Here is a 24263-nt window from a genome sequence, read left to right on the forward strand (position 1 = left end):
AGCCTCCCAAATGCTGGGATTACAGGTGGGTACCACCACTCCCAGCTAGCAAAAAACACTTTCTAAACCCAAATATTTTTAGCTTCATTTCTCTTATTCATGTGTTCTTTTTTCCTTTTCTGTCAAAATAGAGGAAACACTACCATTTAATTTTTAATGGAACTTTCTCAAAGGTAGTATTTTATTTTATTTTTTGCGATACTGGGGATTAAACCCAGGAGAATTCTACCTCTGAGCTACACCCCCAGCCCTATTTTATTTTTTATTTTGAAACAGGGTCTCACAGAGTTGTAGAAGGCTTCAATAAATAGCTGAGGCTGGCTGCAAACCTGAGATTCTACTCTCTCAGCCTCCAAAGTATTAGGATTACAAGTGTGTGCCACCATGACTGGCTCTGTAAGAGGTAGTATTTTAGAGAAATATGTAATGAAATATATAATCAAATACTTCTAAGGTAATTGTGCATTACTTTCTATTTTTGTGTTGACTTTACTGAGAATTACCATGCTTATGATGCACATCTTAGCTGAGTAATCTTGGCAGTAGAGCTTTTCTGTAAAAGGTATAATTACCTACTCCATAAGATATAAAATGATCTGTAGATGAAACAATGAGATAATTAAAACTTTTATTACATATGTTTGTACTACATTCAATGTGTTCAGGTAACTATTTATCAGATATTTTTAAAACGTAGAATTTCCCTTTCAAAACATGTGCTTAGTCACTTCCTCCAACAAGCATAAACATACCATTGCCTCTTCTACCTGTAGAAGGGGCTAACTGCCCTTCATTTTGTTCACTGAGTTGTAGTCATGCCTGCTTATCTCCTGGGGTTTCTAGGAGAGCTGGAATAGTTGGAGGAGAGCTGTGTAATCTATAAAAAGCACATGAACATCAGGCCATAGACCAGCTACCTAATCATAGGTAGAAACTTGCCTCTCACTGGTAATTCATTCTCTTTTCATAAACACTAAGCCTGCTAGGTCATGAAAAGAGTGTTTCCTCAGAATTTGGGTGGTTGGTTAGAGTGGTAACTTAAAACTACATGCCATTGAATAAGAGGTTATGTAGATAGAAGAAACAGGAAAATTTCCAGGAAAGATACATAGAATTGCAAAGAACCTTTTTGCCAACAAATTCAGATGTAGTCTTACCAAAAAACTATGAATTAATAAAGCTAATATTAAAAATTTGCTTATAACTATATTTTTCAGAACGCTGCAAATGTAAGCCTATCAGAGCTACACAGAAGACCTATTTCCGGAACAATTACAACTATGGTAAGGAAAATTTCATGGTTGACTCTGCCACTAAGAAAGGGGTGTGTGTTGCATGTACACACTTGATGGACATAAATAAGTAGATCAGATTAAGAATAAGGCTTAAAAATGAATAAAGGACAACTTAAAGAGCAAGCATGTTTCCTCTCCTTTAACCAATTAACATGTCTCATATAGACAAAGTTCTTAACAAATGCTTGGTTTTGAGAATATCTAAGATGTCGTTGGCATCTTAGAACTGTGTAGTTAAGCACATGAAGGGATGTTTCAAAATCAATGAGACTCTTCTCTGCGTGGGAGGCTGAGGAGGAGCTGAACTCCTGTGTGAGCTATTGGAGCAAGGAAAAGAGCAGTTTGATGTACAACGAAGGGTTAGAGGGTCAAAGATAGCTTCTTCAGTCAGTCTGCCCATGGAAAACACTGACAGAATCAGAAAGTAACACAGATTTTTTTTGGTATTGAATTGAGAGATGTTTTGTTATCTAGTTTGATCTAAAAAATGTGACAGTCTCACTATTGCAAATCATTACAACCACTATGGAGAACAGTATGGAGGTTCCTCAAAAGACTAGGAATGGAACCACTGCATGACCCAACTATACCACTTTTTGATATCTTTGCAAAATACTTAGAGTACTATAGGAACACATGCATACTCATGTTTATAGTAGCACAATTCACTACAGCCAAATTATGAAATCAATTTAGGTGTCTGTCAACAGATGAATGGATATAGAAAATGTAGCATATATAAATGGAAGTTTGCTGTGTCACAAAGAGCAAAATTATGTCATTTGCAGGAAAATGGATGGAACTAGGCAATAGTGTGCTAAGTGAGATCAGTCAGCCTCAGAAAGTCAAGGGCCACAGGTTTTCTCTCATATGTGGAAGCTAGAGAGAAAATAGCAAAAGGGATTTTAGATAATTAAGAAGAAAGACCAGTAGAATAGTGAAAAGAGATGAGGGAGGGAGGTAGGGAAGGAAAAGGGAAGAACTGATGAAAGAAGCAGTTCAAATTCTGCTGTGCCCATGCATGAAGTATCACTACCAATGAGGCAATTATGTGTGGAAGGAGCGGATCGTGGGTGGAACCTGAAGGGAATCACACCCAGACCTGTGTGCACATCTGTATGACTTTGAACCTCATTAAGATGTATAATTACAATGCACTAATAAAAGCATAAACAAAAACGTGACATTCAGATAAATTAAATATTAAGTCACAGAGCTGCCAATCCTAATGTAGCTGACTAAACTTAACTGAAGAACCCAAAAGCCTGCTCTCTCTGTATCAGAGACTGTGATAAATGGTTTTCATACATTACCTTACAAATTTTCTTGACTTCCCCATAGATATGTTATTATGCCAATTTTATCATTGGATATTGAACCCAAGTTGTTTCTTTAATTGTTCATGATATACTTTTGAATGTGTGTGTTCTCGTCTCAGGTTCTTTTGAATATGACTTTTTGTACTTGTGCACTTCAGCATTATAAATATCAATTGCCATCTCATTTAGAAGGAGCAATTATTTGAGTGTTTCAGTTAATATCCTATGAGACTATTCAATGTTTCCTGTATTCTATAGGCATTTTACTGCAATTTTTTTTTTCTAGTAAAAGTTGAGTAGGTCTTATCCTTGGGACCAGAAGTATTTTGGATTTTAGATTTTTTCAGATTTTGAAATATTTGCATATCTGTAATAAGATATCTTGGGAATGGGTCTCAAGTCTAAACACAACATTTATGTTTCATATATACTGTATCCAAGTTTCCTGATGGAAATTTTGTGCAATATTTTTAGTGCACATGAATTTTGACTGTGACCTGTCATGTGAGGTTGGATGTGGAATTTTGACTTCTGGTGCTTTGATGATGCTTAAAAAGCTTTAGATTTTAGCTTTTTGGATTAAGGGTTCTCAGACTATGTCAGAAAGACTGATAAAGGTCATGCTACTCTCTCCAGAGTAGCTTATTGATGCTGAATTAAGAAAACATGGCAATTGAATAGACTTTTAAAATGAACTTTGTAATTAAAATGAGAATTTTATTGTGTGTATATACCATATTTTAGAGAACATAGCATGTATAGAACAGGTTGATTTCCACATTTATACTTCTGGGAATTAGACGGAAAAAACGTGTAAGACTCTGCAAAAGTTTCTTTGATATATTTGTAAATACTGTGTCTTAAGAAGTATAAAGTAGCTAGGTATGGTGGTGTATGCCTGTAATCCCAGTACTTGGGATGCTGAGTCAGGAGGATTGCTTGAGGCCAGTCTCCGCAACTTAGACCCTCCAAAACTTAGTGAGACCCTAATTTAAAAAATAAAAATAAACAGGGTTGTTGGGGGTGTATCTCAGAGGTAAAATGCACCTGGGTTCAATGTCCGGTACCAAAGTGGGGAAAAAAGTAGAAAGTAGAACATTTTTAATATAGTTACAGCTCTTTAAAATAAATATACCTAGTTTTCCAAGTGTTTCTTCAGTGGAATCAGTTGCTATTTTTTGGCTTGCTGGTCATCCTAAAAGGAATCTGGTTTTCCTAGTCAATGATGGACACACTTCCAAGGTTGAAAGGTTATGTTTATCTAAGAAGTCAGATGCCTGGCTACTATCTGAAGACCTGTTCCCTGTGTGAATTGATGTGAAAAGCTCCAAGTAAAATGGGGAGGCCTTAATTTTTAGAATATTTGCCTTTTAAGATTGAAAAATGATTTATGGATTTTTAAGTATAGTTCCAAAAATATAATTTTGTACCTGGGAAATGTAGCCGTGTCTATTATACTTTATCCAACTTCCTTGGAGCTGCAATGGTTGGGATTACTATTTTATTTAAACCCACTTTAGTAGAGTTAGTTTATTGACACATTAGCTCATCTTTTATAGAAAAAAGATAGTACATCTCAGTTTTCTTACAAGCTAGGAGGTCATTTGGAATTCTGTATTTCCTAACTACAAACAGATTATAGCACTTAAGATAGCTTGCTATTTTTAATGTTTTTTTTTTTTTTTGGTGGTACTGGGGGTGGAGCCCAGGGGCTTTTCTATCTCCCGGCTACACTCCCAGACCTATTTTATATTTTATTTGGAAACAAGATCTCACCAAATTGCTGAGAGCTTCACTAAGTAGCTGAGGCTGGCCTCGAACCTGTGTGATCCTCCTGTCTCAGCCTCCCAAGTGCTGGGATTACAAGCGTGTGCCACCACACTTGGCAGCAGCTTGCTATTTTTTAAGTTAAAATATTGGTGTTTACAAATCACTGAAAAGAGAAGATTCTAGACATGATAGCTGAATGAATATTATACGAAAAAACAGCCAGGCGTGGTGGCACACGCTTGTAATCCCAGAATTCAGGAGGCTGAGACTGGAGGATCGCGGTTCGCAGACAGCCTCAGCTACTTAGTGAGGCCCTCTGCAACTCAGTGAGACCCGGTTTCAAAACAAAGAATAAAAAATTGGGCAGGGGGTGTAGCTCGGAGGTCGAATTCCCCTGGATTCCATCCCCAGACCTGCAAAAAAAAAAAAAAAAAAAGAAAAAGAAAAAACAGAGCCAGGCATACCTGTAAGCTTCATACTTAGCAGGCTGAGACACAAGGATCTCAGGCTTGAGGCCAATCTCAGAAACTTAGTGAGAGCTTCATCAGCTTAGCAAGACCCTGTTTCAAATAAAAGGGATGGGGATGTAGCTCAGAAGTAGAAGGCTCCTGGGCTTAAGATCCAGTACCAAAAATAAACAGATAAGTGAGTAAACAAGTAAATAAATAAATAATGGGACTTGGATCACAATGAAAAGAAAAGAGATAATTCTCTTCATAGCCAAACCATAATCAGTCTACCCATAGTTTGAGGATGGTCAATTATCTGGGATTTATAGGTTCTTTGAGGGAAGGCAGATGCTCACATGACTGAATAGAAGGAAAAGTCTCCAGAAGGAAATATATTTTTACTTTCAAAATACGTTTGTTGATTTTTATTTTATATATTTGCAAGAGTCTGCTGAGAAAACAAAATAGGGACAGGAGCAACTGGTAAGTCGGACAAACCTGCTTCATTCAGATGGATTTAGTTAAAAACGGTTGAGTTTTAACAAAATTACTTGAATAATAAAGTAGGTCTTGTAGAGAGATATTTATTTTGGAGTGGGTACATGTGCTAAAAATTTCTAATGAAAATAGTAGACACACTGTGTAAATAAATCATTAATTTGAGAACACTCGCACAGTTCACTAATCTCTAGTGGTTGATGGATGCTGTAAAGCGCATTCATGTGAACCAGGACACAAAAAAAGTCCACAGGCGGGGGTCAAGAATTCATCATGTGATTCTCCCAAATGACATTTCAAAAAGGGCAATCTTATCTCTTTTCAAAATACAGAGTCAAGAGAACATGGATAGAAAGGGACTCCGCTTGTAAATCAAACCCGGCAGACAGGCAGGTACATCTTGTTTGCTACAAGTTCTCATGGCTTGAGACAGCAAATGCTCCGAAGACTGAAATAGGATTTATGCTAAAGTCTTAAAAATTAACCAGTCCCTTACTTTCTATTGGATATATGTTGTACCTGTGGGATATCAAGTTTCTATGATGGAGTTAGAACAGTGATGGAGAAATGGTTGATTGGCTAGCTTTATTTTTAATGAATTATTCTTTCCAATCCCTAGAGTCTCAAACCCCTTAAATTCATGGAAAGGCCCCCATGAAGTGATCTAAGATTTGTTGCAGGCTAGGATGCTTTCAGAATGTGGACTTATTTGGAAAGAATCTGGTTTTCTCTGTACAACATACTGGGATGTTGAACTAGAGTAATGAGGGTCTCTGAGCACATGCTACTGACTTTTTACTAATTGACATTTCTAACTCTTGTTTCTTCTTTTGAAAAAAAATTATCAGAAATAGGAATCCAAAGAATTTGGCTCTTTCAAAGGAGAGCTACAGAAAAGTAGCAGAAGTGTGTGTGTGCTTTTTAGATTTTTTTTTTTTTTTTAGTGGTACTGGGGATGGAACTTTGTGCATGTTAGACAAGCATGATACCACTGAGTTGCATTCTCTGCCCCTGTGCTCTTTACTTATGAGTCAAATACTTTGACTTTGCAAGAGAGGACAATTTGACTTAAAAAAAAAAAAACTTTTACTGGTGCATTATAGTCTCCTATAATATAGTTCAGAGTGATAGTGACATCCATGCACACAGCACTTGGTGGGCTTTCCCTGGCTCCCTGCTCATCTCCTCCTTCCCCATACAGGATATTGCCACTGATTTTCTCACTTATGTACATAACTTCAAAGGAAGTGATCCCTTCATTGATCCTTTCCCCCGCCCTCCCTTAGACCACCTCTCTCCCTCCACTGGAGTTCTTTTCCCATTGGCTGAAGCCCCTCTGGTATGCCAATTACTCCCTAGCTTCCACATATGAGAGGAAACATATGAGCCTTCACTTTCTGTGACTGGCTAATATCACTTAACATAATGTTCTCCATGTCCCTCCATTTTCCTGTAAATGACATACTTTTGTTCTTTAGTGCTGAGTGGAATTCCTTTATGTTGTATCCCATAATTATGGGATTTATGTAATATCCCATAATTTTGTAATTGAGTAGTGAGGCTGACTCTTATGAGATACAATGAACACCAGTGTCTCTGTTGTAAGAGGTGGATTGATGCGGTTGGCTCATTAGAACACCCCAGAGCATGTGACAGGGGAGTGTTGAAGCATCTGACCTCAAAGCAGATAAAGGAAGTAAGGCCTAGCAGTGATAACTTTAATTCAGGAGGAAAATTTCATATACCTAAAAGAATAAAGACACACACTAGCTGGGCTTGGTGGTTCATGCCAGTAACCAACCTACCTACATATCTTCCTTCCTTCCCTCCCTCCATCCCTCCATCCCTCCATCCCTCCCTCCCTCCCTCCTTCCTTTATTTTTGTGGCACTGGGTTGAAACCCTGGGGCATTCTACCTCTGACCTACATACCCCTCCAGTCCTATTTTTCTTCTTTTAAATGTGTGTGTGTGTGTCACTAGGGTTGGAACCCAGGGGCTTTCCACCTCCGGGTTATACTCCCAGACCCATTTTATATTTTATTTGGAAACAGGGTGTCACTAAGTTGCTGAGAACCTCACTAAGTAGCTGAGGCTGGCTTGGAACCTGTGTGATCCTCCTGTCTCAGCCTCCCAGGAGCAGGGATTACAAGCGTGCGCCACCACGCCCGGCTCTTCTTTTAAATTTTGACACAGGTTCTCACTAAGTTGTGGAGGGCCTCACTAAGTTGCTGAGGCTGGCTGTGAACCTGCAGTCTTCCTGTCTCAGCCTCCCGAGTACTGTGATTACAAGCACGTGCCACCACACCCAGCTCAATCCTAGTACTTTAGAAAGCTGAGATAGGAGGATTTCAGGTTTGAGGGCAGCCTCAGCAACCCAGCAAGAGTCGGTTCCTAAATTTAAAAAATTTAAAAAGGGCTGGAGATGTAGCTTGGAGGTAGAATGCCCCTGATTTCAATTCCCAGTGCAAGGGGAAAAAAAGGAAAATGAGAAGAAAATATGCAGTGAAATAAAGAAAACAGCTATGGTGTGAACAATAAGCTAAGAGAGTGGTGATTACAGAATAAGCTTGGGAACACTATTGATCAGGACAGCTTTATAACACTAAAGAGACCCCAGACCTGAGAAATCTAGGAACATACCCTGTGGAAGAATGCTGGTAAAGAAGCAAAGCACATGAGTACAGGTCTTTACATTTGGTGAAATTAATATAGTTTAAATTCCTATTGGCGGCATTTGGACTGCATGCACATATTTAGAATTAAACTCTGGAGGAAATTTATAGCACTTACTCAAGCTCTGATTATTTAAATGGAGTTCTCAAAATGAAACACAGCAAATGTATACACACACACACACACACACACACACATGCATGCACACGGGATGGGGATTAGGACTGAGCGTGGAGAGGTTATGAGTGTTATTTAGTCTGTCACTCACTATAGTCTTCTGACATTGAGTGGGTATGGATTGGCTAGAAAGAAGTCTTGTTGTCTTTTTAGAGCTCTTGCTGTGTGTCTTATTACAAATTAGCTTCGTTGTCTTTTGCACCAGTCATTCGGGCTAAAGTTAAAGAGGTGAGGACCAAGTGCCACGATGTGACCGCGGTGGTGGAGGTGAAGGAGATTCTGAAGGCATCTCTGGTAAACATCCCACGAGACACCGTCAACCTGCACACCAGCTCTGGCTGCCTGTGCCCTCCGCTCAATGTGAACGAGGAGTATATCATCATGGGCTATGAGGATGAGGAGCGCTCCAGGTACCTCAAGCCCTTGGAATTCAGAGTAATTCCCTGCCTGTCCTGCCCACTGCATTTCTCTTTAGAGATCTGACTGTGGTGTTCTTATCTTAGTGCCTTGCCACCTGCTTGGGGGTTATAGATGGGTTTTAATTGGATCCCTACATTTTATATATTGGATAGAAAAGTATGCAACTTATATGTGTGCATTTCCCTGGAGAGAGGGATTAGAGCTTCATTTGTTTCTTAGGTTCCCTGATTCCCAAATGGTTACTAATCTCTAGTCTCACACTTGGTTCTCCTCTTCCAGAATAAGTATATTAAGTCTTTCTTGGCCTGATTCCTTGTATTTTTTTCAATAACATGCTTTAATTTTTCAAAAATGGCTGCTTGTTTTTAAAAATGCAGATTACTCTTGGTGGAAGGCTCTATAGCTGAGAAATGGAAGGATCGACTTGGTAAAAAAGTTAAGGTAAGTCTGTGTTTTATGTTCAAAGAAATATGGCACACAGAAAACAGTAGTAGAAAACCAGCGATCTGTCATTTATGTGAAATTTCTGATTTCAACCACATAGGAATATTAAGAACGTATAGATGTTGTGTCAATCAAGATTCTCACTCCTGTAATCCAAAACAATGGACCATACAACTTAGAGGAAGGAAAATTTATGTGTTCATAGTTTTTGGAAATTTCAGAGTTCAGTCTATGTCAGACCAGGTCTTCAGAGCTCAGGGCATGACAATGGAAAGCAGAGAGAAGGAGAGAGAATTAGGGGTCTGCTCTCACATCATGAAGGCCAGAAGCAAGAGAGAGCAAGCAAGAAAGGAGATTCAAAGGCCAGAGTACACTTTCCAAGGCCTTAGGACTCACCTTCTCCAGCCACATCCCCACCTGTCTAGGTTACCACCCAGTAAACTCATTACAGTGAATTTATCCACTGATAGATTATAACACTTATGACTTAATTACATCAACTCTGAAAATTAATACATGAGTTATTTAGGGGATAGTCTATATCTAACCATGACATATATAATATATACACACATATACATATACATGTAAATACGTATACATGTGTATATATACTGTATATAACAGTTCAGTAATGGAATTTGTCTTTAATGTCTATTTCATTTTAGGAATGAGTTCCCTGTATGCATATCAGAGATCAAATCATAATTGCCCTAACTTCTCTTAATGAGTCTAGCTATAGTTAGTCCAGTCTGGTAGGATGGCTCCACATTATCATTAGGGCCCCAAGTCCCTGAAAGCTTATTGCTCTGTCATTATTTAGGACATAGCTTTCATCTTCATGTTTACCTAGCGATCACAGGATGGCCGATGCACCTGCAGCATCACAATTTATTTCAGGCAGAGAAAGGAGAAGGATAAAGGATCAAGGAGTTCTCAGAGCTCTATCTAGTCATCTTTTCTTAGGACTTTTGGTCAGAACTGGGTGTCATGTCCATCCCTAGCTGCAAGAGAGGCTAGGTAATGTAGGTTTTTTTTCACTTAGTGTAGTACTTCCTGAGACAAACTGCACTCTGTAAGGAGGTAAAGATAAATGGTGGATGGGACAATAACAGAGTTGTACAATGCACAGACATCGATTCCTGTGTATAAGGCACAGCTGCCATCATGTGCACATATAGAGATCTGACAAAATTAGGACCTTAGAACAGCAATGTAGCATCACTTTTAATTTGAGAACTCATTCTAAAATTGATACTTAAGCAACAAAAATAAGGTAGTAAGTTACTTTATTATAGAAGGTTTCTTTCCTTCTCATTACATTAAGCAATCTGTTTCAAAGAAAAGACTGTGTTAGAGGGGGTGCATAGGGCCAAAGCACCTTGGAGGATGTGTGTTGGGAGCGGGGATGGGGAGCAGGAACTGGACCAAACATAATACATCCTCTTCCCTCTGCGAGTTTGAAGGCTTGGGAAACATTTACAGAGTAAGTTAAACACCCCTGGGCAGTTGATCTTACACATCTGGCACTCAACACGGCAGACACATATGAGTTTAAGTAACCTACAGGAATGCAGAGGGCATTAGATTGTGGGGGGAAATATCTCCAGTAAGTTACTTTTTCCCCAAGTATATTTGTCAAAAGTGAGATGTGTTTCAAGAACAGACTGGTGGACATTCTGTTTGCATCTCTGTTCAGTTAGTTTGGTGTTTATCGAAGAAGTGGCTCTTCTTCAGTCTGTTGGACTTTCATACTGTCCTTTTAATTTGGTTTTCTGCTCGCTAATGCAGAACAGGAATTTGTCCTAAATTCCTGTACCAGTTGGAAGAGCTTTCGACATCTCTGCTGCAAAGCATGTAGCAAGCCTTGCTGCTGATATTGTCAACAGGACATGTGGCTTTTTGGTTCTGTTTCTTAGTAAGGTAGACATATTTCCAAATGCTTTTTACAGGGAACCCACAGAGTTACTATGGTATCATCTCTACATTCTCAGCCTGGATTTAAGCATAATGTGAAGAAATAAACCAAAAACTTGAGTAATCCTTAATTCATGTCTACGTAGTCAGGCCCAAAGGGTTTGGCCAGGATTATTTAGATTCTTATTTTAGTTTTCTGGTCTACTTGTGAATGTAAAAAATAATTTTATGGAGGATGTTAGTTTCTTATTTAGTTAAAGTTGCCCTCTTTAGCTGACTTTTACTCTATAACAAGATCAAGTATTTTAGAGAGACACTTTTCGGGGTTTTCCATGCAAATGATTATTTACCTAAGTCACTGTTGCAGCAGATTGTTCTAATCAAGATATTTGGAGTGCCTTAGGGAGTTGTGAATCAGATTGTTTCTTAAATATGGAAGCAATAAGATTTTAGGGGAAAGCGTGCTAAAATGAAGACTTACTTTCAGTAGTTAAGAAACAGTAATAGCCAATTTAGTATATACTGTCCACCTCATACATTTTTTTCAATTTTCAGTCATAATATAATTAGATTCTACTATTAATTCCAATGTATAAATGATGAAAATGATGACTATTGAATTCAAGAAACTTAGCAGGGTATGGTGGAACACAACTATTAATCCCTGTACTTGAGAGGCTGAGAAAGGAAGATCACGGGTTTGAGACCAGCCTCAGCAATTTAATGAGACTCTCAACAACCTAGTAATACTCTGTTAGAATATAAAAAGTAAACAAAAGGCTGAGAGTGTATCTCAGATGTAGAATGTCCCTGGGTTCAATTTCCAGGAACCCCACCCATACACAATTCAAAGAAACTTTGTACAGGAAGTGGGAGTTAGAGTGTGTGTGTGTGTGTGTGTGTGTGTGTGTGTGTGTGTACGCGTACATACGTACATATGTGCCAGGGATTGAGCAGAGGCATTCTACACCTCAGATATACCCCTAACCTTTTTTTTTTAATTTTATTTGAAAACAGGGTCTCTTAAGCCACGTGGCTGGCTTCGAACCTGCATGATCCTCCTGTCTCTGCCTCCCAAGCACGGGGATTACAAGTGTGCACCACCACGCCCGGCCTATCCCCTAACTCTTTAAATTTTTTTTTTGTTTGTTTGTTTTGAAATAGGCCTTACTAGGTCATTGAAAGTCTTGTTAAATTACTGAGGCTGGTTTTGAACCTGTGATTCTCTTGTCTCAGCCTTCCAAATGCTGAGATTATAGGCATGTATGAAGAAGCCCAGCATAGGAGTTAAAATTTTAACGTGGTTCACCTGACACTGGCTTCTTGTTATGTAAAATGTGGTCCCTGGAATATCAACATAGGTACAACCCAGGAGCTCATTAGATATGGAAATCTTGGGCCCTACTATCCTAGACCTACCAAATAATCTACATTTGAAGATCCTTAAGGTGATTTCTACATTCATTAACACTTGAGAAATATGTAGTTCTTATTGACTAGGTACAATCCTGTAATACAGTCTTCATTTAATTTCTTACAAGTAAACTCTGAACATTGTTAATAGGTGATGTTAGTAAACATGACGGTGGTTATGAAGAACATCACAGTGCTTGCTTGATCAAACTTAGGACGATGGCAGGATCTTGTCCTCTTTTTTACACGTGATATATATTAGAAAAATATCTTAGAGATACCATCCCTCCGTATCTTTCACTGCCTAAATAAAACAAGATTTAAAGGACTATGTTGTTACATTTATTGAGACAGGATAAAAAATAGCTCTGCAAATTCTCTATGTAAACCTTCCATTTGTTGTAGGTTACCTCAGGAAATACCCCCAGATATTGTTAGATATTTACATCACCATTTATAGACATTGCAAACCTCATTTTAAAGTTTGATATCAAAGCTTGAATATATGATAAATGACCACTTTGTGCTTTTAAAAATCAAAGCGTTATGTTCACGTAATATCTGTTTCATGGTGACCCAGGTCACCATGCTTTCATATTTTTGGAAAATTAGTACAATTCTCTAGAGATAGGCTGTTGGCAGTGTCAGCTAGCCATTAAAGTCATGGAATTGATGACCATGGTGATTCGTGCCTATGACTCATTTCTCTTTTAAATCTCACAGCGCTGGGATATGAAGCTCCGTCATCTTGGACTGAGTAAAAGTGACTCTAGCATTAGTGACTCCACTCAGAATCAAAAGTCTGGCAGGAACTCCAACCCCCGGCAAGCACGCAACTAAATCCTGAAAAGTGAAGAGTAACGTCAGTGGACTTTCTTTTAAGACTTGCATTGATGGACTAGCAAAGGAAAATTGCACTATTGCACGTCATATTCTATTGTTTACTACAAAAATCATGCGGTAACCGATATTACTCCTATTTTCTCTTTTATTTTCGGTTCCCAACCTCCCCTTCTTTTAATGGTTTGGGGTAAAATCCTTAAATATATTAATGTTTTCTATTTCACTAATCATGGGAAAACTGTTCTCTGGCAATAATAATAAATTACACATGTTGATACCGGGCCTCTTTGCTGGAGCTCCCAGATCTTAACTTCATATTCTGTACCCAGATGGAGAATGTAAAACTGGATGTATGGAGAGAGGTCTGGTATATGCAGAAAGCAAGATATGCCTAAAATATACTCTGCTGATCTAATTACAGCCTTATTTTCCTATGCCTTTTGGGCATTATCCTCATGCTTGGAAACTTCTAAATGTTTATAAAGGTGAAAGAGCAGTTTGAAATCAAATGCCACACAAGCACAGGCAAAGCAATCAAGCACCAGGAAACATTTATAAGGAAATGAAATACATGGAGAATTATTTTCAAGATTGGCAGGAAGCAAAATAAATTGTGCTAGGAGCCAAGGAAAGAACATTTTGCCTGATTAAGAAGCACAATTGAAACCAGTAGCCTTGGGGCATTAACAGTAGCTTTCTTCTTTTGGCAATACATTTGATTTGTTCATGAATATATTAATCAGCATTAGGGAAGTGAATTATGGCTACACATCTGCTACTATCATCAGAGTTCTGTTTTATTTGTTTCCTTCTAAATAAACCCATTGGCAGATGTCTCCCCCCTTTTCACAATAAATTGGATTTTCTGTGTTGACTAGGAAAAGAAGGTATGTAGACATGTGCACCAGGGTGTTATCTTGAGATATGTAGTTCTATAAAATGTAGTTTACAGGACAGTGAAATGTGCAAAGATTTTGTTGCTTTTGGTGTGTGTGTGTGTATTTGTGTATATGTGTCTGTGCACGCACACCCAAGCTTGGTTAAATTACAGGCCTGCATATTGGCCTGGACATTATCATTTGGATTTGTGCTGTGTAATGCTCAGTCAAAAATGTCTAATGAATGGAATTGTGGGTGTCAGGAGAGAGATTATTCTGACTTTGGAACCAAATGTACATTCATTCTCCTTATACAAGCTGCAGTGAGACCCCGGGGGACCATGGGGAACAAATGATGTTTCTCCCTTCTTCCTCCAGCAGGGTTCCTCAGAGCGTGTGTCCATCACTTGGAAGTCTCATTGCCTGCAATTTACATATGTGATATTACTAGAACCAATTTCTAAGCTATGGTGTGCTGAAAATAAAACACTTCTGAAGCAAATGGCGATGCGTTTCTTTCTATAAGGACAATCAGAAAGGTCAAAATTCATACTTGAACAGTTTCCAAAATTGTTAAACCATCATCTCAATTCTCTCAGAAACAATAGAACATTGCCACCTTTTTCTCATAGCTCCCAAACACCAACCACTTCCCCAGTCCCAGAGAAGTTCCCATCTTTGCTTATAGGAGGACTGTGCACTTTGGGGCTACCACAGGGTTGCTTTCTAGCAATTTTGCTGTCTGCTTTTGGACTATATTTGCTGTTGCAAGTCCATCCCCTCTTCCCTCCCTCTCCTCCTTCCTTCCTTCCTTTCTTCCTTCTTTGTACTGGGGATTTAACTTAGAGGCATTCAATCTCCAAGCTACACCCCCAGCCCTTTTTTATTCTTTGTTTTGAAACAAGGTCTTGTTAGATTGCTGAGATGGTTGCTAAATCTCTGAGATTCCAGGTGTGTGCCAGCACACCTGGCTAGGGCATCTTTTTCTGAATGCTGTCACCATGGGTTTCACAAAGGTGAGTTTGGGTGTCGTCGGTAGTGATGAAGTACTGCCGCAGGGACTGCACCCCAGAATCTCTCTCTCTTGCTGGTGTTTATGCTTCAATTTGGGCTTTGAGGGCAGAGGTGTGCTTCCGCCCCATCCTGTTTGCACATTAACCTGTAAAGAGGGGCAAGAATTGACTGTAGGAAGGACACTTAAAGAAACTGCTATTTTAAACGTCATCAACTCTTCCCAAGCATAGTAAGTGTGTGTGTGTGTGTGTGTGTGTGTGTGTGTGTGTGTGTGTGTGTGTGTGTGTTACTAGGGGTTGAACCTTTGAGCTATACCTCCAAGCCCTCTTTTATTTTTTATTTTGAAACAGGGTCTCACTGAGTTGTTGAACCTGGCCTCAAACCAGCGATCCTTCTGTCTCAGCCTCCCAAATACTGGGATTACAAGTAGTGTGCGACACCACACCTAGCTGCCACCTCCCATTTTAATGATCCATACTGGTGATGTTTGATTTTGTTCATCTATATGAGGCTTCTGTCAGTTAACTGTCTAATGTGATAAGGTCTATGAATAAAGTCCATGTGGTTTTCGAATTTGAGAAATGCAGTATCTTCAGTAGTAAACTATGTGCAGCTATCTTTTGGGGTTGGCCTGATTTTACCATGACAGCAAAACCATGCCTCCTCTGTAGTTGCCATGGTGCAAACACATCTCCTTAGTGCTTCTCTGCAGGCCTTTCTTGCAAGTACTAACTTTGTTTATTTTTTTATTTTTATTTATTTATTTTTGTTGTTGTTGTTTGGTGGTACTGGGGTTCCTGGAAGCCCTTCTACCTCCAGGCTACACTCCCAGACCTATTTTTACATTTTTATATGGAAACAGGGTCTCCTAAGCCAGCACTCGTGGCTGGCTTCGAACCTGCGCGATCCTCCTGTCTCTGCCTCCCAAGCGCGGGGATTTCAAGCGTGCGCCACCACGCCCGGCCAAGTGCTAACTTTGAAAGCTACCAATTTTTTTTTTTTGAAACAGGGTCTCACTAAGTTGCAGAGGGCCTCACTAAGTAGTTGAGGCTGGCCTCCTGTCTCAGCCTCCCAAATCTGGGATGACAAGCATGCGCCACCATGCCTGGCTACAAAAAATTTAATATACATGCATCCTTGTCAGTAAACTGGAGATCTATAAAATCAATCAAACATGTCTTTAGAACATTCTGTTCACCCTCAGGATTTCAAGTTTTGTAGCCAGCTAACAAATCATGAAATAAGCTACTAAGAGTGAATGCTAAGTCAGCTCGTAGAAATCAAGGACAGACTTGGGCCCGGTTTTCCATGGACGCATGAGTGTCTCACTGTCACGGGCAGTGTAATCTGATTCGAGGCCATGGCTGCACTGAGCATTTTTTGGGGGGCTGGGGTGGGACGAGCCCATCTTTCCACATCTGTTATCTATTAAGAAGGCAAATACAAAAGTTACAATCACTGTGAGTAAATAGCACTACTTCCTGCCCTCTCCAAGAAATTATTTGCTATGACATTTCAACAAGTAAAAATGTTTTTAAAAAAGCACTTTAAGAATGATATTCAGTTCTATGTATTTTAACTTTTTTTTTTTTTTTTGGTTGGTCCTTGGTTTGAACCCAGGAACATTCTACCTCCAAGCCATAACCTGAGCCCTTTTTTTTTTTTTTTTTTTTTAAATTTTGAAAAAAGGTCTTGCTAAGTTGCTGAGGCTGTCTTCGAACCTATGATCCTTCTATCTCAAACTCCCAAATACTGAGGTTTCAGGCATGTGCCACAATGTTCAGCTGAATTTTAGCACTTTTACATACACTAGCATTGAAGAAGATGGTAAAAATAAAGCAGAGATTTCCAATATTCCTGAAATCCAGCTTATAGAATTTAAAAGTATGGTTTCCTGACATATTAGTATTAACAAAACAATATATATTTGATGATTTCTTGGGGTTATAACATCTAATAGTGGCTGATACTTTACCAAAAACATTTGCACATGTGTTCATTCCTTAAAAGTTTGTAATATAGATATCATTATTCCCATTTTATAGATGAAAATTGAGGATTCAGGACTTCAGAGAAATATAGGTAGTAGAGTTAGGCCTTGGACTCTCAATCTTATTTCCCAAGTTATATGTTTTCCATTATTGCAATTTCTAATAAGGCAAATGCAGAGACATGGGGATATAGCTCAGTGGTAGAACACTTGTCTTGCATGCTCAAGGCCCTAGGTTCAATTCTCAACAACACACACACACACCTAAATTTAAAAAATGCATTCTAGCTGCCGGGCGTGGTGGCGCACGCTTGTAATCCCCACGCTTGGGAGGCAGAGACAGGAGGATTGTGCAGGTTCAAAGCCAGGCGCATGCGCTGGCTTAGGAGACCCTGTTTCCAAATAGAAAAATGTAAAAATAGGTCTGGGAGTGTAGCCCGGAGGTAGAAGGGCTTCCAGGAACCCCAGTACAAGAAAAAAAAATGCATTCTAGTATAAAAAAGTACAATACAAGTCATATAGCACCTACTATTTCTCAAACCAAGCTCTGCTGACTGTGTGTTAGAAAGTCTACATGATACAGTGCCAACCATTAGCCTCAAATACTGTCACTTCTCCTCTTCAGTTGCTCTCCCCTAAAGAAATCAAAGTGTCAATCGAATTATTCCAGTATGGGATTGTCAGATGAACAGAGTGATTCTTTTGACATCGATAGTTTAAAGATATGTGATTGTCAATAGAAAAGTGGTATTTTCTAATTTCTGTTTTTCCTTGAATTTAGAGAAAAGTAGGAAGTGAGTTGTATTCAATAAGGCCTAGAGAAAAGTTGAAATTAAAAGTTGATGATTATGTTGGGTGTGGTGGTGCATAGCTATAATCCCAGTACTTGAGAACATGAGGCAAGAGGATTACAAGTTTACAACCAGCCTCAGCAACCTGATAAGACTCTGTTTCAAAATAAAATAAAAAATCTATAAAAGGGCAGAGGTAGAATGCCCCTGAGTTCAATCCCTGGTACAGAAAAAAGGGGGGTTTCTAGCTACTAGAAATAAAGCAGAATGGCAACTTTCCCCGGGGAACTCTCATTTCTCATTTTTATTCTTTTTACGGTGCTGGGGATGGAACCCAGGGGCATTCAATCTCCGAGCAGCACACCCAGCTTTATTATTATTATTATTATTATTATTATTATTATTATTATTTTTTTTTAATTTTTGCGAGTTTGGGAATGGAACCCAGGGGCATTTGACCTAATTTTTATTCTTTATTTTGAAACCGGGTCTGACTGAGTTGCAGAGGGCCTCACTAAGTAGCTGAGGCTGTCTGCGAACCACGATCCTCCAGAGTCAGCCTCCCGAATGCTGGGATTACAAGTGTGCGCCACCATGCCCGGCTTCATTTCTCATTTTTAAATCATTCTTTATCCCTCCCACCACTGCTAGAGTCCTTCACCCTACCTAATCTAGAAAGGAAACAATTTCATATGCCCTAACTCCCCTTGTTTTTCTTTCACTAAATGTTTTTATTATGACAGAGATTCAACATATTGTTGCAAGACAACTAAAGACGTTTTTCCTTGAGTAAAATGCAAGCATCATTATGTTTCTACTTTGGTGGGCATTGAGAACTCAAATTGTTGGCCCATGAGGAAGATGATACGATGTGCTTAGGGACATTTGTCCGAAAGAAAAAGACATGTGGATTGTTGAAGAGGCTGATGCCGAAATAAAAGATAATGCAGAACAGAATGTTCCTCTAACCACAGGGCTGGGGAAGGGCTGATGCCATTCATTTCAGAGCGGTACTGAAGCAATGCTTCCAAAGGGCCGCCGCCCATCTTAGTGTCATAAACTGGGACTGATGATAGAACTGTTAGGGTTGGACTTGGGCATCAGCAGGGTGGGCCTGGAGTAAGGTATGAAGCAAAGAATAGTTCTGAGATGTTAAATAGTCTGTAACAGGGAACAGAGTACTTCTTAATTATACTGAATAACAAAGTGAATAATGCTGATTAGATTTACTCTAATGTCTTTATTTCTACATGATTTTGATAATTTAGGTGCAATCATGGTTTTGGCTCATGATATCCCATACTAACGCTGAAGAGCAGAATTTGAGATGAGTAATATTAACTCAATACAGAAATCAAAACAAACAAAATCCTCATTGAAAAGCGTTCCCTGTGACCTGTAACTTGAGTGATAGAGCAAAGCTTTAAAGAGAACCACGAAGCTCGGAAAATATTATACCCACAAAGACCATGTTGTCCCGTCTGCACATTCATTTCTTTCTCAGCTGATCAATTATACCTGTTCTACTCCTCGTATTACTTGGCTAGTTAAATTAAACATGCCTGCAGCAAGTATAGGCAGAATTTCTTGGAGATCAAGCATTAAGCAAGCAGAAGAAATTAATATTATTTAAGTCCATTGATGGACATCATGAAGCTCTTCTCGATTTCATTTAGGCCTTTAACTCAGGCAGCCTCATCCTGAGCTGCCCTGGCCACACAACACGTGAAAATACAGGTGCCATGCTCCTTTTCCTTTGGGGATGGCGGTTTGAAACAATCAGTCATCAAGGCCCTCTTACCACACCTTGAAAAGGTCTTCGGCATTGAAATTCTTGGATTCAAATTCCCACTTTGCTACTGACTGGCTCCATAGCCTCCTCTCCAGTTTCAAAAGAAAGAGAGATGAGCAGGGCAGGGCCTGTTGAGAGAGCCTAGAGCAGGGTGGATGCTGAGTAAGTATCTGAATCATTCCACCTGTTCCTCCCAAATTCTGTCTGCAGGCACAGGGTTCCCCGACAGGGCTGTAGTAGATGCTTACCACACTGAGAAGAAAACACAGCCTCCAAAAGATCTACTCCCTGCCCTCTTCTCTTTCCTCCATCTTCTTTCTTTCTTTCTTTCTTTCCTTCTTTCTTTCTTTCTCTCTTTCTCTCTTTCTCTCTTTCGTGGTACTGGGAGTGAAACCCAGGGACTTTCCACCTCCGGGCTATATTCCCAGACCTATTTTATACTTTATTTGGAAACAGGGTCTCACTAAGTTGCTGAGAGCCTTACTAAGTAGCTGAGGCTGGCTTTGAACCTGTACAATCCTCCTGTACAAGCCTCCCAAGCACAGGGATTACAAGCATGCGCCACCACACCCAGCTCTTTCCTCCATCTTTGAGAGGCCAGATTTAAAAAATCCTCTTAACTCATCCCCAAGGTGAAAAGTGAAGTGTTCCCTTTATCTTCAGCAAGGCAGGCATGCTTAGAAAGGAGGAAGACTGTACTTGGGAGACTGGAGGATTGAAGCTTTGAGGCCAGCCTCAGAAGTTTAATAAGACTTCAGAAACTCAGAGAGACCTTGTTTCAAAATAAAAAAATAAATTGGTCTGGAGATGTAGCTCAGAGGTAGAATGTCCCTGAATTCAATCTCCAAGTACCAAGAAAAAAAAAAGGAAGGAAGAAAATAACAGTATCAGGAAACTGGATTAATAACTCACTCAATTTTATTTTGGTACTGGGGATTGAACCCAGGGGCATTCTACCTCTGGGACACACCCCCACCCCTTTTAAAATTTTTTGTTTTGAAATAGGCTTTCTCTAGGTTGCCTGAGAGTCTCAGCTACATTGCTGAGGCTGTCGTTGAACTTGACATCCTCCTGTTTCAGCTTTCCAAGTACTGGGATTACAGGTGTGTGCCACTGTACCTGGCATTCATTCAATTTTAACAAGATGGTATTACAGAAAAAACACATAGCATTCAATTCCACAAATATGTACATTACCGATACAGATTGTTGTTTTATTCCATTAAATCCAAATACTGTGACTTATTGAAACAAGATTTTTCTAACCATTTTAAATACAGAAAACCTATAGGAAGTCAGTACTTCATGTTGGTTATTCCCATAGAAGTGTCAGCTTCGGGGTTCATTTACTTAACCATTGAACATGTAAGTGGAATATGTTTTTATACTTTACTATTATCCACTGTAATAGGTGATTTCACATAAGAGAGCAAAGCAACTAAAACAATTCTCTTGGAATTTTATTTGTAAAAATCTGGCTTCCTCAAAAGAGTATTGTTTGTAGTTAAGGTCAGCCTGGAGAGACCACGTGGGAAGGCACACTTTCTCCCTCAGAGCTGAATTTCTGTCTGAGGAGCTTCTTGATGTTTTTCATTTCCTAGGGAGTTGCAGAGGTATTAAAAGTATACTGAGACAAAGTGTTTATGCTCGGAAAGTGCAGGCTCTGCATTCCAGGCTTACACCAGGCTTCTCACAACACATGAGCTCTGGCTAGAACTGGGAAATGAGGCTGACCCCTGAAGGGCTTGGACTGTCCGTTCTGGAAAAACAGATGGCGGCAAAGAACCAGCTGAAAAGGAGCAGCCTGAGCCAGGGGTTGGAAAATTCCCCCACAAAGGTCCCGCAGTAAATATTTAAGGTTTTGTGAGCCATACAATCTCTTGCAACTACCCAGCTCTACCACTGAGGCTCAAAAACAGGTATTGAGGAGAGATGTGTGAATGAGGAGCATGGCTGTGTTCCGGTAAAACTTTACAAAACCAGGCTGAGTGTGGAGGATGACCTGGAGCTCGCCTACCCTTGTGGGCCTAATCAAATGCTTACTTTGTGGATTATTTTATCCTTTGGACTTCATGAAATTGGTGGGTTTGGTGGCATAAAAACTTTATTACTGAAAATAGCTTAAGGCTCTTGCTGAAGTAGGTCTTTTCCTGAAGTCTTACCATTCAAGACTTAGCCTTATTTATTTATTTCTTATTTTGTGGTACTGGGGATTGAACTCACTGGTATTCTAACTCTGAGTTATGCCCCCAGCCCTATTTTATTACTTTGAAGCAGGATCTCAGTAAGTTGCTGAGGTCTTCACTAAGTTGCTGAGGCTGTCCTTGAACCCATGATCTTTTTGTCTTAGTCTTCCAAGTACTGGGATTATAGGGTATGCCATCATGCTCAGCAAGTCTTTTGGGTCAAACATTGTTCATTTTACAAATTTGCTTAAGACAAAGGTCTGTGTGTGTGTGTGTGGGGTGATACTGGGGTTTCTGGAAGCCCTTCTACCTCCGGGCTACACTCCCAGACCTATTTTTTTTTAATATATTTTTATTTAGAAACAGGGTCTTGTGTGATCCTCCTGTCTCCGCCTCCCAAGTGCGGGGATTACAAGCGTGCGCCACCACACCCGGCAAGACAAAGATCTTTTTAAGTATATCAAATCACCATTTACTTAGTATCTGTTAGCTTATTAGGTAACTGGGTTGAATGAAGACCTAGAAGCTTCCTGGTGCCTAGATCAGGAACAAGGAGATTGAATGGAGAAAAGGACAAAAAAGGGGGATGTTAGCCCTTACCACTTGAACAAGTATTACAGAACCCACTGGCCACACACAGTCATCTAGTTTCTGCAAAGGCACAGTCTTAGGAATAGAGTTCCGCAGGAATATGTGCTCACGTCCAGACAGAAGGTGCCCACCTGGCTCACACACACCCACTCGACACCTATTTTCTTGTAAGGCTTGACACCAGGACCTGAAGGTAAGAAGTGGCATAGTATATTCTACTAGGGAAAATCCACATGTGATACTAGATTATAGAATCTATAAAACAAGGACAAAGGGCAATTCTGTTTTGAATGTTTGCTCTCATTTTAATCTTGTTCTCCCTCCTGTTCATTCTAGTTTGATGTATTAAAATGTGGTCCCAGTGCTCATCATCAGTTATTTTTAAAGCTGGAGTGCCAGGGTTAGTGGAAAGTTATAAATATAGTTAGTAGCTGTAATTAAAAAAAAAACTTTTTTCATTCTTTGCTGTTTTCTTAAAATTTTTTTATTTAAGTTGCTAAAACTAAAAAAAATATCTTAGGGAGTGTTGCTTGAGCACTAAACCCCCTCTTGTGTGTTTAACCCATTCACCATGAGCTTGATTTACAACTGCTTTTCTAGCTTGATGAATCCCACATGCCCCATAATTTAAACATCTTAATGTGCTCTCACTGGAGTGCCTTTTTATTTGAATGTAAATTGATTCTGAAACTGCTCCCAATCAGAAGTTTGTGTTTGATATACTGTGGCTTAGAGTCGAATATGGTCCTACTGAGGCTCAATCTTTGAGAGATAGGATTGAGGTTCAATTGCTACCACAATTAACCTAGCTCAGGCTAATTTAACCATAAAATATACATTTCAGCTCACTCTTTAACCTGTCACAAATAAACGAATGGTATAGATCCTGAGCCACTCCACAAATGGAATAAAGCTTGTTCATATAAAAGTAAAAGAACTTGAGTTCATTTTTTAATTTGTGCAGCCTCTTTTTAGGACTTTGAAAAAATTTTCAGTAGAAGTCAAATGAGATTTTTGTGGCATTATGAATCTGAAACTCCACTAATTTTTTATCTATCCCAGGTAAAAATGAACACAATCCATATAAGAGAGTAGTTTATCCTACTCAAAAAGAGTATACTGCAAGACCTTTAATGATCTCCAATTGTAGTTAGTCCTAGGAACTATCTAAATAAAATTTCTGCTATTAGAAATTTGCACTGCAGGTTTTAGCACAAAAATGTCAAATGACAAAAATATTTAGCTACAATTATGAAGTTTATTTTTTCAAGTACTTGCTCAACATTTTGTGTGTGTGTGTGTGTGTGTGTGTGTGTGTGTGTTACTGGGGATTGAACTCAGGGACATTCTATCTCCCCCTAATTATTTTTTATTTTAAAACAGGATCTTGCTAAGTTGCTGACAATCTTGCTAAAGTTCCTGAGGCTGGCCTCGAACCTGTCATCCTTCTGTCTCAATCTCCCAAGTACTGGGATTATAGGAGTGTGCTATCACTCCTGGCCAACACTTAACTCTTTTTTTTTTTTTTTTGATACTAGGAATAGAACCCAGGGGGATTCTACCCTCAAGCTACACTCCCAGCCCTATTTTTTTATTCTTAATTTTGAAACAGGATCTCACTGAGTTGCAAAGGGCCTCACTAAGTAGCTGAAGCTGTCCTCTAGCCAAGTCCTCTTGTCTCAGCCTCCCTAATGCTGGGATTACAAACATGAGCCACCACGCCCAGCTCAACACATTACTCTTAAATAATCACATTTTAAAGTATTTCAAACTTTAGGTTGACAATCATCTTAGTAAATCCT

At 39.3% G+C, this 24263-nt stretch overlaps 2 protein-coding genes across 2 annotated transcripts in view; one reads left to right on the plus strand and one right to left on the minus strand.

Moving 5' to 3' along the window:
- FRZB (frizzled related protein) overlaps positions 1-13216 on the plus strand; it is a gene marked incomplete at both ends in the record, with an annotated part of 33018 nt that extends 19802 nt beyond the window's left edge. The window contains 4 exons of the mRNA XM_080689371.1: positions 1218-1283; positions 8388-8592; positions 8980-9043; positions 13100-13216. Of these exons, the coding sequence (XP_080545497.1) occupies positions 1218-1283; positions 8388-8592; positions 8980-9043; positions 13100-13216 (452 nt within the window). The remainder of the gene's footprint in view (positions 1-1217; positions 1284-8387; positions 8593-8979; positions 9044-13099) is intronic.
- Positions 13217-16372: 3156 nt separating this feature from the next.
- DNAJC10 (DnaJ heat shock protein family (Hsp40) member C10) overlaps positions 16373-24263 on the minus strand; it is a gene marked incomplete at both ends in the record, with an annotated part of 130674 nt that continues 122783 nt past the window's right edge. The window contains one exon of the mRNA XM_080689372.1: positions 16373-16536. Within this exon, the coding sequence (XP_080545498.1) occupies positions 16373-16536 (164 nt within the window). The remainder of the gene's footprint in view (positions 16537-24263) is intronic.

This window comes from Muscardinus avellanarius (assembly GCF_963383645.1).
Source record: "Muscardinus avellanarius genome assembly, chromosome: 2".
Taxonomy (NCBI): Eukaryota; Metazoa; Chordata; class Mammalia; order Rodentia; family Gliridae; genus Muscardinus; species Muscardinus avellanarius.